Source organism: Electrona antarctica, assembly GCF_951216825.1.
Source record: "Electrona antarctica genome assembly, contig: scaffold_131, whole genome shotgun sequence".
Lineage (NCBI taxonomy): Eukaryota > Metazoa > Chordata > Actinopteri > Myctophiformes > Myctophidae > Electrona > Electrona antarctica.
Genome location: NW_027637453.1, coordinates 205,914 through 227,842, shown reverse-complemented (window position 1 = coordinate 227,842; position 21,929 = coordinate 205,914). Strand labels below are relative to the sequence as shown.

The window sequence follows — 21,929 nt, the reverse complement described above, 5'->3', positions numbered from 1 at the left end:
GGGACCCCCCGTCCCCCCGTCCCCAGCTGTTGTTCCAGGGACCCCCCCCCCCCCCCCCGTCCCCAGCTGTTGTTCCAGGGACCCCCCCCCCGTCCCCAGCTGTTGTTCCAGGGACCCCCCCGTCCCCCCGTCCCCAGCTGTTGTTCCAGGGACCCCCCCGTCCCCAGCTGTTGTTCCAGGGACCCCCCCCCCCCCGTCCCCAGCTGTTGTTCCAGGGACCCCCCCCCCCCCCCCCGTCCCCAGCTGTTGTTCCAGGGACCCCCCCCCCGTCCCCAGCTGTTGTTCCAGGGACCCCCGTCCCCCGTCCCCAGCTGTTGTTCCAGGGACCCCCCCCCCCCCCCCGTCCCCAGCTGTTGTTCCAGGGACCCCACCCCCCTGGAAGCAAAGATTTGAGTTAAAAACGTTCGCTCTGAAATAATATATATTCAAAGATTTGCGCCACATTTCACGATTTTTAAAAAATAGCAGACCTACAAGCTCGTAGTGCGGCACTCGGTGCCGCGCTACGAGCTTGTAGGTCTGCTACTTTTCAATAGCTGGGGGGTCCCTGGAACAATTATTTTCAGATGGGGGTCGGCGGCCAAATACAGATATTATTGGAGGTCCTTACATGGAAAGGTTTCTTAGCATTTAGAAGGCATTTATAGAATTGTCCTCAGGTCTAAATTATTTCTGGACTCTTGGAAGATTAGCCGAAAGGCTAAAAGAGATCCAAATTAAAAACCTAAAAATCAAATCAAATGGGTTAAATCGATCGTAAACAAGAACCGCTAATCAAGACATTCAAGATGCTGGAAAAGGACGATCTGCAAGCTTGTAGATCGCTGATTTTGCGCGACAGCTCTGTACGCTAATCGATTTGGTCAAGATAGAAGAGAGAAGAAAACAACTCAATCAATTAGAACGTTTTCTCATTCATTAGTTCTGAAAACCATCCAAACGAGACTCTTCTCCATGATTTGATTCACGATAATCCAACACAAAACAACCTCTACGAAAATACTGCATGAAGGCAGCTCCAACAGCGCCACACTGTGGCGGCTTTAATGTGTTACTCTGTGCTCTACTGAGCGATAAAAACACAAACCGCTTCTTCTTTACGTCCGAAAGATGATTGGTTGAGGTTGAATTAACATAATCGCTTCTTCTTTATGTCTGAAAGATGATTAGTCGAGGTTTAATTAGGAATAAGTGAAGTTATAAACGGCAGCAGAGCAGACAGGACTGGAGATAGGGCTGAATATGGTTGCTGTTGCTGCTCTTGGCCTCTGGAGGGCAGTGTGGTGCTGGCTGGAGTATGATAGCCCTTAGTGACTGGATGGCAGACAGACAGACAGACAGACAGACAGGCAGACAGACAGACAGCTGTAAAGTGCTACTGTGGATGGCACCCTGATTTGAAGCACATCAAAACATAGTAAAATGTTTAATCTAAAACGGTGACATCATCATTAAATAAAAAAAACAGTACGTCATAAAAACAATAATCATACAATTAAAGTCAGAACACAACTATCGGGACACGATACTGATCAGTACAATAATTACTGCAAAGAAATACATGTAAAGATTCTGATGGCGGTTCCCAACCCTTTGTCCTTGGAGCTCCACCCCCTTTCTAACATCTGACAAACGCACGCACGCACGCACGCACGCACGCACGCACATTGGTTTCCAGACATGAAAGCCACTCAAGCCCCAGAGCACTGGTTCCCAAACAGTGGGTCGGGACCCGTATAGTGGGTCGTGGACACCAGTTTTTGGGTCCCTTATAATTATTTATCTCCTACATCATTTCTAAACATTTTCAAGATACATTCCCGAAAAAAAGGAATAATCTTAATCAAATTAAAAACTAATTCTTGAATAAAATAGTTTTGCTTTCATGAATGGAAGCTAAAATCTTAATCAAATTAAAAAAACTAATTCAATGATTTTATTTTCTTTCAGTAATTTCGCGAAGAAATAAAATAAAAAATCTAAGAAGTTCCATAAATTAGAAGTGGTGAAAATAGCCAATCTACAAGCTCACAACGCAGCTCAAAGCGGTGTGGTGTGTGAGCTTGTAGATGGCCCCCTAGAGGCTTGTAGATCAGGCCATATTAGCTATTTTTTAAAATAAATAAACTGGACCGATATGACATCATATCGATAGGCAGAGAATGACAGAAAGAAACATGTGAGTGATGTTTGTTGTGCGACATGTTTGAACCCTCCAAAACATCATGTGAACTTTGGCGCCCCCCCAAGGAGGACCCGGGCTCTCTGTGTGTGTGTGTGTGTGTGTGTGTGTGTGGTGTGTGTGTGGTGTGTGTGTGTGTGTGTGTGTGTGTGTGTGTGTGTGTGTGTGTGTGTGTGTGTGTGTGTGTCGAACACAGACGAGAGACGAGACACGCAAATAAATAATCTGTTCAGTTTTGTGGAGGTGGAGGCGCAGTGGGAAGAACTGGCCACCAGGGGGAGCCGCAGCAGCAGGAAGGAGGAACCCACCGCTGCGCTCCGTTTGTGCTACATTACAATCATCCTTTATCGTCAAAGCCCTGAGGTTTACGTCGCCGGTCATTTCATCGTTCTGAGGTTTACGTCGCCGGTCATTTCATCGTTCTGAGGTTTACGTCGCCGGTCATTTCATCGTTCTGAGGTTTACGTCGCCGGTCATTTCATCGTTCTGAGGTTTACGTCGCGTCTCTCGTCGGTCATTTGATTGTTTGTTCGTTTGTTCATTTGTTCATTTTGTTCATTTGATCGTTTGCACTATTTGCTTCAAAAGTTCCGTTCAAACATTCTCACGCCTCCACGGTCTCCGTTCCTTCACATCCCAGACGTTTCACGGTGCAAAGAACCCTAAAAACTAATGAAAAACAACAGATATTTCCTCCGTCCTCCAGGGGGCGCTCCTCCGATCTGAGCGTTGTGTGGAGGAAGACGTGACGCATTGTGTGAGTAGAGGGCAGTAGAAACATCTGGCACTGGGCAGCGGATTTGGAGGCCTGGGCAGTAGATTTGGAGGCCTGGGCAGTAGATTTGAAGGCCCAGTAGATTTGAAGGCCTGGGCAGTAGATTTGAAGGCCCAGTAGATTTGAAGGCCTGGGCAGTAGATTTGAAGGCCCAGTAGATTTGGAGGCCTGGGCAGTAGATTTGAAGGCCCAGTAGATTTGAAGGCCTGGGCAGTAGATTTGAAGGCCCAGTAGATTTGGAGGCCTGGGCAGTAGATTTGAAGGCCCAGTAGATTTGAAGGCCTGGGCAGTAGATTTGAAGGCCCAGTAGATTTGGAGGCCTGGGCAGTAGATTTGAAGGCCCAGTAGATTTGAAGGCCTGGGCAGTAGATTTGAAGGCCCAGTAGATTTGAAGGCCTGGGTAGTAGATTTGAAGGCCTGGGCAGTAGATTTGAAGGCCTGGGCAGTAGATTTGAAGGCCTGGGCAGTAGATTTGAAGGCCTGGGCAGTAGATTTGAAGGCCTGGGCAGTAGATTTGAAGGCCTGGGCAGTAGATTTGAAGGCCCAGTAGATTTGAAGGCAGTGCAGTTTGACGGCAGGTTGCAACGCTACGGCACTCCATTTGGGACAACAAAATAATGACAGTGGAAAGTTATAGGAAACTCTGAAAGACAAATACAGTCTACAATGTTGTCTAACAATGTTTTAGTATTGTTTTTTCAGCGTTATCCCTCCACCGCACACGGTCGGTCGGAGCTGCGTTTGGAGTGTTGTAATGTTTCAGCTGTACCACTTCGTCCTCGGACACAATAACATCTGATTATTGTAATAAAAAAAAGTGTTGGTCCGTAATTCTCCTTTTGTGATTCTGGGACCAAATTAAAAACAGACTCGTCCCATTCTCGTCTGCCACCACATTTAGGCCTCGGTTGTCATCCACCGGAAAAAATATAAATAAATAAAAATAGCAGATCTGTAACTCAGGCTTAATTCCTTTTGTGTGTTTGTAAATCCGTTTGTGATACTCCAGTGTGACTACAGACAGACAGACAGACACGTGTCTCCTTCTCCAGGTGTGGGGATGGGGATGGGGGGGGTTATGTGCCCCCCTCCTCCTCACCGAGGGGGGGGTCTACCACCACCACGCCCCTTTGGGATGTCCTCCGGGCCGGCATGACGGGGGGGGAGGGGGGCGTGACGGCGGGGGCCAGGGGGAGGGACCCCCGAGGAGAGGGGTGGGGGGAGAGGGGCCTGTATCTGCCGCCGCCGCCGCCGCTAACACCGCCCCCCGGCGTGGGCGGCTGTGACTCCTCCTCTACCTCGGGGGCGGAGCTCTGCAGCTCAGACCCCGCCTCCTGCTCCTCCTCTTCCTCCTCCTCTTCCTCCTTCAGGGCGAGTTTAAACTGGAACTTCTCGCCGGACGCTCCCTGTGACGTCGCTGCTGTCGCCGCCATCGATATCAACGATGATGATGATGATGAGTTGGCGTCAGCTGAGATGGAGGCAAGGGGAGAATAGGTTGAGTTAGTTCTGACTTCTTCTTTTTTCTAATTCAGTAAGTTTTACTTTTAGAGCAGGTTTGCTAGTTTTTATTTAGTTATTGTTGTGACAACGCTTAGTTTTAGTTAGTTATTATTAGTTATAGTTTTTTTTGGCCCTTTTCAATCCTGCACCTGGCAAATTAGTCAGGTGTTAGGATTGAAAAGGGCCAGTTCTATTACAGGGAAACTTCACCCTTTTTGCAAAACAATATATGTTAATGACGTTTAGAAGATTTAGAACACTTTCCTGGGGGTCTTTATGTGTAATATGTGGTTTTAGATACTTTAGATTGTAGTCCAGGAATGAAGTGAGCCCAGTGTCAATGACATCAGAGACACTGGGCTCACTGCTAAAATCTAAAAGATCTAAAACCACATATTACACACATAAAGACCCCCAGGAAAGTGTTCTAAATCTTCTAAACGTCATTAACATATATTGTTTTGCAAAAAGGGTGAAGTTTTCCTTTAAGTATTGTGTAATAAAACCTCAAGAAAAGATAGCATTTAAAAAATATAAATAAATTGACAAAAACTAAAACTAAGGGCATTTTTTCTATTATTTCAGTTAGTTTTAGTTAGTTTTCTAAACACACAATACAGTTTCAATGAATTATTCCTTTTCTAGTATTTATTTAGTTCAGTTAACGGATTTTCTTTTAATAATTTTAGCTTCATTTTTTGTTATAGTTTTAGTTAACTATATACTAACCTTGGACGGAGGCTTGGTGGTCAGAGGGGGAGTGGTCTCCTGGCGGGCTGTCGGGGGGAGGGGGGGGGCTGCGGGGGATCATGCTCTGGTAAAAGCGCCTGTTGTCCATCAGAGTGTCCAGGATGTCCTGAGCGTCTGGGTGGACCAGGTCCCCCCACGTCTCCCACAGAGGGTGGACCACGAAGTCTATGAACCCAAGCTGTTATAAACACACAGAGGGTGGCGTAGTTTATGAACCCAACCTGTTATAAACACACAGAGGGTGGCGTAGTCTATAAACCCAACCTGTTATAAACACAGAGGGTGGCGTAGTCTATGAACCCAACCTGTTATAAACACACAGAGGGTGGCGTAGTCTATGAACCCAACCTGTTATAAACACACAGAGGGTGGCGTAGTCTATAAACCCAACCTGTTATAAACACACAGAGGGTGGCGTAGTTTATGAACCCAACCTGTTATAAACACACAGAGTGTGGCGTACTCTATGAACCCAACCTGTTGAGACACAGAGGGTGGTGTAGTTTATGAACCCAACCTGTTGAGACACACAGAGGGTGGCGTAGTCTATGAACCCAACCTGTTATAAACACACAGAGGGTGGCGTAGTCTATAAACCCAATCTGTTGAGACACACAGAGGGTGGCGTAGTTTATGAACCCAACCTGTTATAAACACACAGAGGGTGGCGTAGTCTATAAACCCAACCTGTTATAAACACAGAGGGTGGCGTAGTCTATGAACCCAACCTGTTGAGACACACAGAGGGTGGCGTAGTCTATGAACCCAACCTGTTATAAACACCCAGAGGGTGGCGTAGTCTATGAACCCATTGAAATAGGAATCAACCTGTTATTAACACTAGCATGTGCTTAAATTCATATTTAGAAAATGTTTCTGATGTCAAAACATTTCTGAGATGATGATGATGGTCATGGAAGGGGAACCTTCTGAAAGCTTCATGGGTAAAGATAGTCAACTTTAAAATAAAATAAAAAAAGTCAAAATGACCTCTCAGACATGCTAGTGTCGCCTTATTATAGCTTTTAACCACTTCATAAACATCATTTTAAACTTTATCTGTTGAAAAAATTGCAGATTTTCAAGCTTGTAGATCTGCTATTCTTTTGAAAAATCTTGAAAATGTGGCGCAAATCTTGTATATTCTTTCACAGCAAATGTTTTTGACTGTAATATTTGCTTCTGGTGGGCTCCCTGGAACTACATATTTTCAGATGTGGGTCGGTGGCACATTTACATCTAATTCTGGCGTTCCTTGACATGAAATAGTTTGATATAGAATATACTATACTGATATAGAAACAGAGGTATTTCCAAAACACAGGATTTATTTTGTAGAATCTGGTCTCAGGTCTAAATGGATGAACACACAGAGGATGAAACATGTAGGTCTAAATGGATGAACACACAGAGGATGAAACGTGTAAGGCTCCATTTGCATCACCGCTAAACCCCTTATCCCTAAACCTTTTGAACAGTACATTACCTGGATATTCTCCACAGAGGCGTTGTGTTTGTCACAATGTTGGCTGATGTCCATGGCCTCGTCTCTCTCGCGGTCTCCCTGCGTGAAGAACTCCAACATGATGCGGTCAGTCCACTGACGGTACAGCTCGAGGGGCTTGGTGGGGTTGGACAGGTCCGCACAGTGGACCATGTTCTGGAGAACCTACAACACACACACAGTACAGCTGGAGGGGCTTGGTGGGGTTGGACAGGTCCGCACAGTGGACCATGTTCTGGAGAACTACAACACACACACAGTACAGCTGGAGGGGCTTGGCGGGGTTGGACAGGTCCGCACAGTGGACCATGTTCTGGAGAACCTACAACACACACACAGTACAGCTGGAGGGGCTTGGTGGGGTTGGACAGGTCCGCACAGTGGACCATGTTCTGGAGAACTACAACACACACACAGTACAGCTGGAGGGGCTTGGCGGGGTTGGACAGGTCCGCACAGTGGACCATGTTCTGGAGAACCTACAACACACACACAGTACAGCTGGAGGGGCTTGGCGGGGTTGGACAGGTCCGCACAGTGGACCATGTTCTGGAGAACCTACAACACACACACAGTACAGCTGGAGGGGCTTGGCGGGGTTGGACAGGTCCGCACAGTGGACCATGTTCTGGAGAACCTACAACACACACACAGTACAGCTGGAGGGGCTTGGCGGGGTTGGACAGGTCCGCACAGTGGACCATGTTCTGGAGAACCTACAACACACACACAGTACAGCTGGAGGGGCTTGGCGGGGTTGGACAGGTCCGCACAGTGGACCATGTTCTGGAGAACCTACAACACACACACAGTACAGCTGGAGGGGCTTGGCAGGGTTGGACAGGTCCGCACAGTGGACCATGTTCTGGAGAACCTACAACAAACACACAGTACAGCTGGAGGGGCTTGGCGGGGTTGGACAGGTCCGCACAGTGGACCATGTTCTGGAGAACTACAACACACACACAGTACAGCTGGAGGGGCTTGGCGGGGTTGGACAGGTCCGCACAGTGGACCATGTTCTGGAGAACCTACAACACACACACAGTACAGCTGGAGGGGCTTGGCGGGGTTGGACAGGTCCGCACAGTGGACCATGTCCTGGAGAACCTACAACACACACACAGTACAGCTGGAGGGGCTTGGTGGGGTTGGACAGGTCCGCACAGTGGACCCAGTCCATCGAAGATATTTAAAATACTAAAACGAGATGATACATCTCAAGGGGCTATCCTCTAAAGGAAATACACATTTCAATATATATATGTAAAGACCCAGTGGCTCCGTGGCGACGCCTGAAGTGAAAAGAAGGATATGGACGTTTTCGTCTCAACTGCTCATCATGGCCTCCCAGCAGGTCTGCCATGCCCACATATGGGGTCCCTGATGTGACCTCACCGGTATGACCTCACCGGTATGACCTCACCAGTATGACCTCACCGGTATGACCTCACCAGTATGACCTCACCAGTATGACCTCACCGGTATGACCTCACCAGTATGACACCAACAATCACAGCCAGTATGATAAAAAGCACTGCAGCCTCAGAGAGGTCAGTTTGACTTCTCCAAGACTCAACTCGTCAACACAGATCTCTACAAGACTGTTATCTTCTAGACTGTTATCTTCAACACAGATCTCTACCAGACTGTTATCTTCAAGACTGTTATCTTCAAGACCGTTATCTTCAACACTCTTTCGACCAAGGTTCCAACAACCATAGCATCTAGAAGTGTACTCCTTTGACTCTCCTTCCCTTCGGCTCTTGAGCTCTTCTACAGAGCAGGAAACCAACAGGTTTACTTCAGCTCACCATTATCCCTTAAAACATGCTTTCCTGGACGTTGCATCAGAAAGGATCACCAAAGGAAGGTCGTTGTGTTGCTGTAGCGGTGAGACACCAGCTGTACTGCTTTGGAAGGAACACTGACGAGAACAACGAGGATCAGATTGATGTGCAGGTCTTCAACACAGTGACTTTGCTCTGGACCCCAGTGAGACCTGTAAAAGAGAAACCCCCTTCCATCGAACACGGACACACAGGTGTACTGGTTGAATATATTGTCTACTTCTGGGGAGGGTGGGATTCTTACTGCAATGTTCTCCATGCCTTTGATGTCGACGCCCACAGATGGTTCAAACCACAGGTTTCTGGGACTGTTCCAAAGGGGAGGTACTACCACTCAGCCTGTGTGTTGGGGAAGGTCATGTATATTCATGGAGGATTAACAACCCAGACTGGACTCACTAATGACATCTACAAGTTTGACACTACCACAATGGTCTGGACTTTAATTAACACCAGAGGAACTCCACCTCCTGATTCATGTTTTCACTCTGCTACGATCTTCGGGACAAAGATGTTTGTATTTGGAGGCTGGGGGGGTCAGCACTATGACACCATCAGAGTGTTTGACACAGAGACCAACCAATGGCTGGACACACCTTCTACACAGCTTCTACCAGAATGCCGTTGGCATTCAGCCTTTACCTACAATGGAGAGCTGTACATATTTGGTAGCTGGAACGGTAACTACTTAAATGATCTGTGGAAATTCAGTTCAGAGACCTTCTCGTGGAAGAAGGTTGAGCCCAAGAGGAAACGCCCACCCCCCACATTTAGTATGTGCTGTTGCATGATGGGAGATCGTGTCATCCTCTATGGAGGAACACAAACACCTGGTGACCTGTATGTCTTAGACTTCAGTCCTAGCCTCAAGACATTATGTAAGCTAGCAGTTATTCAGTACGGTCTGGAGCAGTCTGGACTCCCACACAACATCAGGTGGGAACTGGCAGCCATGACTAGCAACACAACATCAGGTGGGAACTGGCAGCCATGACTAGCAACACAACATCAGGTGGGAACTGGCAACCATGACTAGCAACACAACATCAGGTGGGAACTGGCAGCCATGACTAGCAACACAACATCAGGTGGGAACTGGCAACCATGACTAGCAACACAACATCAGGTGGGAACTGGCAGCCATGACTAGCAACACAACATCAGGTGGGAACTGGCAGCCATGACTAGCAACACAACATCAGGTGGGAACTGGCAACCATGACTAGCAACACAACATCAGGTGGAAACTGGCAGCCATGACTATCAACACAACACCAGGTGGAAACTGGCAACCATGACTAGCAACACAACATCAGGTGGGAACTGGCAACCATGACTAGCAACACAACATCAGGTGGGAACTGGCAACCATGACTAGCAACACAACATCAGGTGGGAACTGGCAACCATGGCCGCAGCTGATAAGAACCTACTAACCTGTATGCGGTCAGAGTAGTTGTCGAGCAGCAGGACTCCCAGGCTGGTCACCTTCTTGGTCTCCACCATGGTCTTCAAGTCCGCCAGCATGTTCAGGTTTTTGGACATGTCTGTGGCCAGCACCTGCACACATCCAAATGAGTGAAAAAGTCTGCAACACAATTTTATAATTAAGCAATATTACACGAGAGGGTGTGGGTTAACGTGATTATTGCCAGACAGTGATGCGGTCAGGAACGAGACGTAGTCGAGTTCCGCAAGCATCACTGAAGTGGCAATACTCACGTTAAACCACACCAGGGCTGCCAAGTTGTTACCACACCCTCGAGTGTAATATTGCAATTATACAACAGTTACCCTTAAAACTAAGAAAATCGCTGAAAAAAAATATGTTTTTAATGACAGATGTAGTCACTACGACCACAAATGTCCCAAGAAACTAGCTAGCCTAGCCACCGAGTTTGCTAGCGCTCTGGGAGAACAGAGCAGCTGAATTAGGTGGTGAATGGTGCTGGTTCAACCCACGGCTAGAAGGCTGTTTCAACCAATCAGATTGCTTCCTCGAAACGACCTGTGGTATAATTGAAGACAAGGCGGCGATCCGAGCAGTCAAAAGGTTAACCCTTAGACTCCCGTTGACGGAATTGACGGATTTAATCAATAAATCCAGACCTACCGTTGACGGAATTGACGGCCTGTCAATCGGGAGCCTAATCGGGACCTTAATGTAGCAAAATTTTGCATTTTTTGGCTAATTTGGCTAACGTCCGATGTAATGTTCCTAAAACCGGCCGAAATCCGCGCGTGCATGGTCGATCACGCACGCGCATGATTGCGCATGCATCGCTGCGTAAAATGCGATGTTTTGGGCTTGATTAGAGCTTAATTTGACTTAGTTATGAAAAAGACGATGATAGCTTAGCATTCCGGACATCTTTCATTGTGGCACACTAGCAAAGCTACTGCCGGATATTTTGATCCTAACCGGATGTGGTCATCGTTCACTCGCTCCTTTTGGTCAGAATCGGCACAATGGTGACATTACCGCCACCATCAGGTCTGATTGTCCCAATACTATAGTCTTGCCCCGTCAGAATGAGATATAGTGTGTAAATCGCGGATTTTTCTTTAGGCATTAAAATGATGATTTAAAAATATGAATATATGTCACAAAAGGGCTTTTTGGGGGAGTGGCAGCCCAAGGGTTGTGAGATTTATAGATTTTGGGGCATAAATAATATATTAGAAGCTTTTTTTTTTTTACCAAGAATTGATCAATGTCACCATGGTCCACATACTGTACAGTACAGCTCTAGCACCCCCTAGTGTCTATCTGTGCACGCCACTGAGTCTTCATCAGGGCAAGTATGAACAGATCGCCGCCGTGTCTTTAGTGTTCTAGTCCCACTGGTCCTCCTACTTTACATTATTATTATTATCTCCATCGAGCACCTGCTTGGTTTGCTTTTTGACAATTTTATAAAGAATGTATACTTGAGGGTCCCTGCTTCATCTCTCTCTCTCGGCTAAGGGGCCATTGAGGGTCCCTGCTTCATCTCTCTCTCTCGGCTAAGGGGCCATTGAGGGTCCCTGCTTCATCTCTCTCTCTCGGCTAAGGGGCCATTGAGGGTCCCTGCTTCATCTCTCTCTCTCGGCTAAGGGGCCATTGAGGGTCCCTGCTTCATCTCTCTCTCTCGGCTAAGGGGCCATTGAGGGTCCCTGCTTCATCTCTCTCTCTCGGCTAAGGGGCCATTGAGGGTCCCTGCTTCATCTCTCTCTCTCGGCTAAGGGGCCATTGAGGGTCCCTGCTTCATCTCTCTCTCTCGGCTAAGGGGCCATTGAGGGTCCCTGCTTCATCTCTCTCTCTCGGCTAAGGGGCCATTGAGGGTCCCTGCTTCATCTCTCTCTCTCGGCTAAGGGGCCATTGAGGGTCCCTGCTTCATCTCTCTCTCTCGGCTAAGGGGCCATTGAGGGTCCCTGCTTCATCTCTCTCTCTCGGCTAAGGGGCCATTGAGGGTCCCTGCTTCATCTCTCTCTCTCGGCTAAGGGGCCATTGAGGGTCCCTGCTTCATCTCTCTCTCTCGGCTAAGGGGCCATTGAGGGTCCCTGCTTCATCTCTCTCTCTCGGCTAAGGGGCCATTGAGGGTCCCTGCTTCATCTCTCTCTCTCGGCTAAGGGGCCATTGAGGGTCCCTGCTTCATCTCTCTCTCTCGGCTAAGGGGCCATTGAGGGTCCCTGCTTCATCTCTCTCTCTCGGCTAAGGGGCCATTGAGGGTCCCTGCTTCATCTCTCTCTCTCGGCTAAGGGGCCATTGAGGGTCCCTGCTTCATCTCTCTCTCTCGGCTAAGGGGCCATTGAGGGTCCCTGCTTCATCTCTCTCTCTCGGCTAAGGGGCCATTGAGGGTCCCTGCTTCATCTCTCTCTCTCTCGGCTAAGGGGCCATTGAGGGTCCCTGCTTCATCTCTCTCTCTCGGCTAAGGGGCCATTGAGGGTCCCTGCTTCATCTCTCTCTCTCGGCTAAGGGGCCATTGAGGGTCCCTGCTTCATCTCTCTCTCTCGGCTAAGGGGCCATTGAGGGTCCCTGCTTCATCTCTCTCTCTCGGCTAAGGGGCCATTGAGGGTCCCTGCTTCATCTCTCTCTCTCGGCTAAGGGGCCATTGAGGGTCCCTGCTTCATCTCTCTCTCTCGGCTAAGGGGCCATTGAGGGTCCCTGCTTCATCTCTCTCTCTCGGCTAAGGGGCCATTGGCATACAAACAAACAAAACATTCTGCCTTTTCCCCCCAAGTTTTACATAAGAAATCAGCTAAAAGAACAATACCTTTCCTAACAAAATTCAAGTTTTTCATAATCATCCAACCAGAAAAAGTTAACACAAATAGTTGTCATTTAAAAAAATAATAAGTGTCTTAATGCATAATATCATGGGCAGTAAAACAAAAATAATTTCATTTTCAATTTCTTCCAAATCACACACTAAACACATTCTGTCCTCCTCAGGGGTACCAATGAATCTACCCGTTTCTAAAGCTAATGGTGAGGTCCCAGAATGCAACTTGGTAAGGTCCCAGAATGCAACTTGGTAAGGTCCCAGAATGCAACTTGGTAAGGTCCCAGAATGCAACTTGGTAAGGTCCCAGTATGCAACTTGTTCACAAAAAGATCAAATATCTTTTTGTGCACAAGTTGCATTGGCATGAAACCAACGTCTAAGTACCCTACACCGACTGTGTCCTACAGCACTGGTTCCCAAAGTGGGGTCCGGGGACCCCTAGGGGTCCTTGAGGGAGTTCCAGGGGGGCTCCAGCTAAATGATAGTTAGGAACCAAATGGACCCTTCTGGGTCTGTAACTCTGAGAGTGTACACATGGAACATGGTTCCATTTGTACACTCTCAGAGTTAAATTAAAATAGATTTAACAATATAAATTGGGGGTGCCAGAGATAGAAATGCCATTAAATGGGGGGTCCGTAGCCTAATGCATGTCAAACGGGGGGGTCCTTGAAATTAAACGGTTTGAGAATCACTGCTAGAGCCGTAAAAACCTTCTCTTATGGGGGGGTCTCTGGCATGTCTCTTCAAATGGGGGTCCGCGGGGTAATTTGTGTCAATCTGGGGGTCCTTGACATGAAACGGTTTGGGAACAACTGTCCTCCAGGAAGCAGACGGTGGTCTCACCATGTCTATTAGTAAGTACCTAGTCTCCAGGAGGCAGACGGTGGTCTCACCATGTCTATTAGTAAGTACCTTCATCATGAGTAAGGGCCAACAGAATGCTCCATCATACAGTCTGGGCCAACAGAATGCTCCATCATACAGTCTGGACCAACAGAATGCTTCATCATACAGTCTGGGCCAACAGAATGCTCCATCATACAGTCTGGGCCAACAGAATGCTCCATCATACAGTCTGGACCAACAGAATGCTTCATCATACAGTCTGGGCCAACAGAATGCTTCATCATACAGTCTGGGCCAACAGAATGCTCCATCATACAGTCTGGGCCAACAGAATGCTTCATCATACAGTCTGGGCCAACAGAATGCTTCATCATACAGTCTGGACCAACAGAATGCTCCATCATACAGTCTGGACCAACAGAATGCTCCATCATACAGTCTGGACCAACAGAATGCTCCATCATACAGTCTGGACCAACAGAATGCTCCATCATACAGTCTGGACCAACAGAATGCTCCATCATACAGTCTGGGCCAACAGAATGCTCCATCATACAGTCTGGACCAACAGAATGCTCCATCATACAGTCTGGACCAACAGAATGCTCCATCATACAGTCTGGGCCAACAGAATGCTCCATCATACAGTCTGGGCCAACAGAATGCTTCATCATACAGTCTGGGCCAACAGAATGCTCCATCATACAGTCTGGACCAACAGAATGCTCCATCATACAGTCTGGGCCAACATAATGCTCCATCATACAGTCTGGGCCAACAGAATGCTCCATCATACAGTCTGGGCCAACAGAATGCTCCATCATACAGTCTGGACCAACAGAAGAGGTCTCATGAGTAAGCGATAAAGCAGAAGTGGAGCCTCCTCCCCACTTCCGTTTCGTCTTTACAGTCGCGCACATTTATTCTAATATGAATAGAAAACATTTAAGCATATATAGCTTGTTGCTTAGCAGAAAAGGAAATTAAAAAAAATAACCTCTAAAGATATTTTAAAATATATTTTCGTGAACGGAAATGGCAGCTTCCGTTACTACTCAGCTCATGGGGCTGTAGGTCCAGACTCTATATAGCATTCCTTACTCAGCTCATGGGGCTGTAGGTCCAGACTCTATATAGCATTCCTTACTCAGCTCATGGGGCTATAGTTCATAGCTCATGGGGCTATAGTTCCAGACTCTATATAGCATTCCTTACTCAGCTCATGGGGCTGTAGGTCCAGACTCTATATAGCATTCCTTACTCAGCTCATGGGGCTGTAGGTCCAGACTCTATATAGCATTCCTTACTCAGCTCATGAGGCTGTAGGTCCAGACTCTATATAGCATTCCTTACTCAGCTCATGGGGCTATAGTTCATAACTCATGGGGCTATAGTTCATAGCTCATGGGGCTATAGTTCATAGCTCATGGGGCTATAGTTCCAGACTCTATATAGCATTCCTTACTCAGCTCATGGGGGCTGTAGTTCCAGACTCTATATAGCATTCCTTACTCAGCTCATGGGGGCTGTAGTTCCAGACTCTATATAGCATTCCTTACTCAGCTCATGGGGCTATAGTTCCAGACTCTATATAGCATTCCTTACTCAGCTCATGAGGCTGTAGGTCCAGACTCTATATAGCATTTCTTACTCAGCTCATGGGGCTGTAGGTCCAGACTCTATATAGCCTTCCTTACTCAGCTCATGGGGCTATAGTTCATAGCTCATGGGGCTATAGTTCCAGACTCTATATAGCATTCCTTACTCAGCTCATGGGGGATATAGTCCCAGACTCTATATAGCATTCCTTACTCAGCTCATGGGGCTGTAGGTCCAGACTCTATATAGCATTCCTTACTCAGCTCATGGGGGATATAGTCCCAGACTCTAAATAGCATTCCTTACTCAGCTGATGGGGCTATAGTTCCAGACTCTATATAGCATTCCTTACTCAGCTGATGGGGCTGTAGGTCCAGACTCTATATAGCATTCCTTACTCAGCTCATGGGGCTGTAGGTCCAGACTCTATATAGCATTCCTTACTCAGCTCATGGGGCTGTAGGTCCAGACTCTATATAGCATTCCTTACTCAGCTCATGGGGCTGTAGGTCCAGACTCTATATAGCATTCCTTACTCAGCTCATGGGGGCTGTAGTTCCAGACTCTATATAGCATTCCTTACTCAGCTCATGGGGGCTGTAGTTCCAGACTCTATATAGCATTCCTTACTCAGCTCATGGGGCTATAGTTCCAGACTCTATATAGCATTCCTTACTCAGCTCATGAGGCTGTAGGTCCAGACTCTATATAGCATTTCTTACTCAGCTCATGGGGCTGTAGGTCCAGACTCTATATAGCCTTCCTTACTCAGCTCATGGGGCTGTAGGTCCAGACTCTATATAGCATTCCTTACTCAGCTCATGGGGGATATAGTCCCAGACTCTATATAGCATTCCTTACTCAGCTCATGGGGCTATAGTTCCAGACTCTATATAGCATTGCTTACTCAGCTCATGGGGCTGTAGGTCCAGACTCTATATAGCATTGCTTACTCAGCTCATGGGGCTGTAGGTCCAGACTCTATATAGCATTCCTTACTCAGCTCATGGGGGATATAGTCCCAGACTCTATATAGCATTCCTTACTCAGCTCATGGGGCTATAGTTCCAGACTCTATATAGCATTGCTTACTCAGCTCATGGGGCTGTAGGTCCAGACTCTATATAGCATTGCTTACTCAGCTCATGGGGCTGTAGGTCCAGACTCTATATAGCATTGCTTACTCAGCTCATGGGGCTGTAGGTCCAGACTCTATATAGCATTCCTTACTCAGCTCATGGGGGATATAGTCCCAGACTCTATATAGCATTCCTTACTCAGCTCATGGGGCTATAGTTCCAGACTCTATATAGCATTGCTTACTCAGCTCATGGGGCTGTAGGTCCAGACTCTATATAGCAGAGATTGTGGAATAGTTGTCTGGCTACGCAAGACTATAGTAAGTACCCTACACTGATTGTGTGTCCTCCAGGAAGCAGACGGTGGCCTCACCATGTCAATGACCATCCTGTACCCTACACTGACTGTGGCCTCACCATGTCGACCATCCTGTACCCTACACTGACTGTGGCCTCACCATGTCGATGACCATCCTGTACCCTACACTGACTGTGGCCTCACCATGTCAATGACCATCCTGTACCCTACACTGACGGTGGCCTCACCATGTCAATGACCATCCTGTACCCTACACTGACTGGTCTCACCATGTCAATGACCATCCTGTACCCTACACTGACTGGTCTCACCATGTCAATGACCATCCTGTACCCTACACTGACTGGCCTCACCATGTCAATGACCATCCTGTACCCTACACTGACTGGTCTCACCATGTCAATGACCATCCTGTACCCTACACTGACTGGTCTCACCATGTGGATGACCATCCTGTACCCTACACTGACTGTGGCCTCACCATGTCAATGACCATCCTGTACCCTACACTGTGGCCTCACCATGTCAATGACCATCCATCCTGTACCCTACACTGACTGGCCTCACCATGTCAATGACCATCCTGTACCCTACACTGACTGTGGCCTCACCATGTCAATGACCATCCTGTACCCTACACTGACTGGTCTCACCATGTCAATGACCATCCTGTACCCTACACTGACTGTGGTCTCACCATGTCAATGACCATCCTGTACCCTACACTGACTGTGGTCTCACCATGTCGACCATCCTGTACCCTACACTGTGGTCTCACCATGTCAATGACCATCCTGTACCCTACACTGTGGCCTCACCATGTCAATGACCATCCATCCTGTACCCTACACTGACTGGCCTCACCATGTCAATGACCATCCTGTACCCTACACTGTGGTCTCACCATGTCAATGACCATCCTGTACCCTACACTGACTGGTCTCACCATGTCAATGACCATCCTGTACCCTACACTGACTGTGGTCTCACCATGTCAATGACCATCCTGTACCCTACACTGACTGTGGTCTCACCATGTCGACCATCCTGTACCCTACACTGTGGTCTCACCATGTCAATGACCATCCTGTACCCTACACTGACTGGTCTCACCATGTCAATGACCATCCTGTACCCTACACTGACTGGTCTCACCATGTCAATGACCATCCTGTACCCTACACTGACTGGTCTCACCATGTCAATGACCATCCTGTACCCTACACTGACTGGTCTCACCATGATGACCATCCTGTACCCTACACTGACTGGTCTCACCATGTCAATGACCATCCTGTACCCTACACTGACTGTGGCCTCACCATGTCAATGACCATCCTGTACCCTACACTGACTGGTCTCACCATGTTAATGACCATCCTGTACCCTACACTGACTGGTCTCACCATGTCAATGACCATCCTGTACCCTACACTGACTGTGGCCTCACCATGTCAATGACCATCCTGTACCCTACACTGACTGGTCTCACCATGTTAATGACCATCCTGTACCCTACACTGACTGTGGCCTCACCATGTCGACCATCCTGTACCCTACACTGACTGTGGCCTCACCATGACCATCCTGTACCCTACACTGACTGTGGCCTCACCATGTCGACCATCCTGTACCCTACACTGTGGTCTCACCATGTCAATGACCATCCTGTACCCTACACTGACTGGTCTCACCATGTCAATGACCATCCTGTACCCTACACTGACTGTGGTCTCACCATGTCAATGACCATCCTGTACCCTACACTGACTGGTCTCACCATGTCAATGACCATCCTGTACCCTACACTGACTGGTCTCACCATGTCAATGACCATCCTGTACCCTACACTGACTGGCCTCACCATGTCAATAAACATCCTGTACCCTACACTGACTGTGGCCTCACCATGTCAATGACCATCTTGTACCCTACACTGACTGTGGCCTCACCATGTCAATAAACATCCTGTACCCTACACTGACTGTGGCCTCACCATGTCAATGACCATCCTGTACCCTACACTGACTGTGGCCTCACCATGTCGACCATCCTGTACCCTACACTGACTGTGGCCTCACCATGTCGATGACCATCCTGTACCCTACACTGACTGTGGCCTCACCATGTCGATGACCATCCTGTACCCTACACTGACTGTGGCCTCACCATGTCGATGACCATCCTGTACCCTACACTGACTGTGGCCTCACCATGTCCATCCTGTACCCTACACTGACTGTGGCCTCACCATGTCGATGACCATCCTGTACCCTACACTGACTGGCCTCACCATGTCAATGACCATCCTGTACCCTACACTGACTGTGGTCTCACCATGTCAATGACCATCCTGTACCCTACACTGACTGGCCTCACCATGTCAATGACCATCCTGTACCCTACAGGCCTCACCATGTCGACCATCCTGTACCCTACACTGACTGTGGCCTCACCATGTCGACCATCCTGTACCCTACACTGACTGTGGCCTCACCATGTTAATGACCATCCTGTACCCTACACTGACTGTGGTCTCACCATGTCAATGACCATCCTGTACCCTACACTGACTGTGGCCTCACCATGTCGATGACCATCTTGCGCAGCGCGTCATGCTGCCATTTGCTGAGGTTCTGGAAGATGTTACAGGTGTCGTCCTGCAGCAGCTTGAAGCCCACGGCCAGGTGGTGGTTCTCCAGCACAGAGGAGTCGTTATACATCAGAGCCAGCTCTGAGCCTGAGGAGGAGGAGACAGGAGGAGGAGCTGGGTTAATATCACTGGAGGAGGAGGAGTGCCTCCCTGCTTGGCACTCAAGGGTTGGAGTGGGCGGCAAGACCCTGCAATATATGTACATCAAGCTGTCCTCACGTTATAGAAACAGGAGATAGGCTGCCCCTATGGGCCACGGCAACGCTTACTCACTCACTCACTTGCATAATTGCTTACTTACTTACTCTGAGCCTGAGGAGGCAATCAGGAGCTTAACATCCAGTCAGAATCCATGATGTCCTTAAAGGTACGTTCACAATAAAACGTACAATGACTATGTGTGTTTATAAAGTAGCTGCCAGTGGCGTCTGGAGCTGATGAGCATCTGTGCAAACACTACTGGCCTGTGTTCAGCCAGACAGAGGAGAGAGAGGGGGATGTACATGGAGATTAGACACACCAATGGACCCACATGCGGAAACAACGGGCGGACATGCCGTGCTTGTGGTTATGGTTAGGGATTGAGGTAGGTTGTTGGTCTAATGACAGTCGGACCAATAGGGTGTCTAAACGAAAGCCTACACCCAGAGGAGAGGACCTACTTGTGTTGATGAGGAACTGGTTGCTGACTCCTGGATGGTCCACATCGTGGATGGCAGCAGCAAAGAGGACGGCCATGATCTCCAGGTCTGTGAAGACGTTCTGATGGACAACACAACATCACATCATCAACATACAACATGATCTCCAGGTCTGTGAACACAACATAATAAATAATAATAATAAACTTTACTTATATAGCACCTTTCATACAGAGTTGCAGTTCAAAGTGCTTCACAGGCAGGACAGAACTAAGATACTTTACAGTTAGGTCATAACATATCAGACACAGGTCATCACGTATCAGACACAGGTCATAACATATCAGACACAGGTCACAACATATCAGACACAGGTCATAACATATCAGACACAGGTCATCACGTATCAGACACAGGTCATCACGTATCAGACACAGGTCATAGGTCATAGGTCACAGGTCATCACATATCAGACACAGGTCATCACATATCAGACACAGGTCATAGGGCATAGGTCACAGGTCATCACATATCAGACACAGGTCATCACGTATCAGACACAGGTCATCACATATCAGACACAGGTCATAGGTCATAGGTCACAGGTCATCACATATCAGACACAAGTCATCACGTATCAGACACAGGTCATAACATATCAGACACAGGCCATCACATATCAGACACAGGTCATAGGTCACAGGTCACAGGTCATAACATATCAGACACAGGTCACAGGTCACAGGTCATAACATATCAGACACAGGTCACAGGTCACAGGTCATAACATATCAGACACAGGTCACAGGTCATAACATATCAGACACAGGTCACAGGTCACAGGTCAGAGGTCATAACATATCAGACACTCCACATGGTATGTGCACCCGATGGTATCCAATAGGATACCATTGACCAATAGGATACCATTGACCAATAGGATACCATTGACCAATAGGATACCATTGACCACCTATAGGATACCACTGACCAATAGGATACCATTGACCACCAATAGGATACCATTGACCAATAGGATATCATTGACCACCAATAGGATACCATTGACCACCTATAGGATACCATTGACCACCTATAGGATACCATTGACCAATAGGATACCATTGACCACCTATAGGATACCATTGACCACCTATAGGATACCATCGACCAATAGGATACCATTGACCACCTATAGGATACCATCGACCAATAGGATACCATTGACCACCTATAGGATACCATCAACCAATAGGATACCATTGACCAATAGGATACCATTGACCAATAGGATACCATTGACCAATAGGATACCATTGACCACCTATAGGATACCATTGACCAATAGGATACCATCGACCAATAGGATACCATCGACCAATAGGATACCATCAACCAATAGGATACCATTGACCAATAGGATACCATTGACCAATAGGATACCATTGACCAATAGGATACCATCAACCAATAGGATACCATCGACCAATAGGATACCATCGACCACCTATAGGATACCATTGACCAATAGGATACCATTGACCACCAATAGGATACCATTGACCACCAATAGGATACCATCGACCACCTATAGGATACCATTGACCACCTATAGGATACCATTGACCACCAATAGGATACCATTGACCAATAGGATACCATTGACCACCAATAGGATACCATTGACCAATAGGATACCATTGACCAATAGGATACCATTGACCACCAATAGGATACCATTGACCAATAGGATACCATTGACCACCAATAGGATACCATCGACCACCTATAGGATACCATTGACCAATAGGATACCATTGACCACCAATAGGATACCATTGACCACCTATAGGATACCATTGACCACCTATAGGATACCATCGACCAATAGGATACCATCGACCAATAGGATACCATCGACCAATAGGATACCATCGACCACCTATAGGATACCATC

General features: G+C 47.7%; 1 protein-coding gene across 2 annotated transcripts in view; it reads right to left on the bottom strand.

Annotated features, from left to right (window-relative positions):
- Nucleotides 1-1,413: 1,413 nt before the first annotated feature.
- LOC306918922 (3',5'-cyclic-AMP phosphodiesterase 4C-like) overlaps nucleotides 1,414-21,929 on the bottom strand; it is an 88,368-nt gene continuing 67,852 nt past the window's right edge. Inside the window, exons 11-17 of one of the 2 annotated variants that reach the window (XR_013789438.1) lie at nucleotides 19,994-20,093; nucleotides 19,264-19,418; nucleotides 10,002-10,124; nucleotides 6,697-6,879; nucleotides 5,190-5,388; nucleotides 3,354-4,428; nucleotides 1,414-2,990 (exon numbers count right to left, since the gene is read on the bottom strand). Coding sequence is in view for 1 of the 2 variants with exons in the window: in XM_079531760.1 (XP_079387886.1) it covers nucleotides 4,034-4,428; nucleotides 5,190-5,388; nucleotides 6,697-6,879; nucleotides 10,002-10,124; nucleotides 19,264-19,418; nucleotides 19,994-20,093 (1,155 nt within the window). In the remaining variant the exon portion in view is untranslated. Of the gene's footprint in view, nucleotides 4,429-5,189; nucleotides 5,389-6,696; nucleotides 6,880-10,001; nucleotides 10,125-19,263; nucleotides 19,419-19,993; nucleotides 20,094-21,929 lie in introns of both variants that reach the window. The other variant, XM_079531760.1, reaches the window with a different exon arrangement.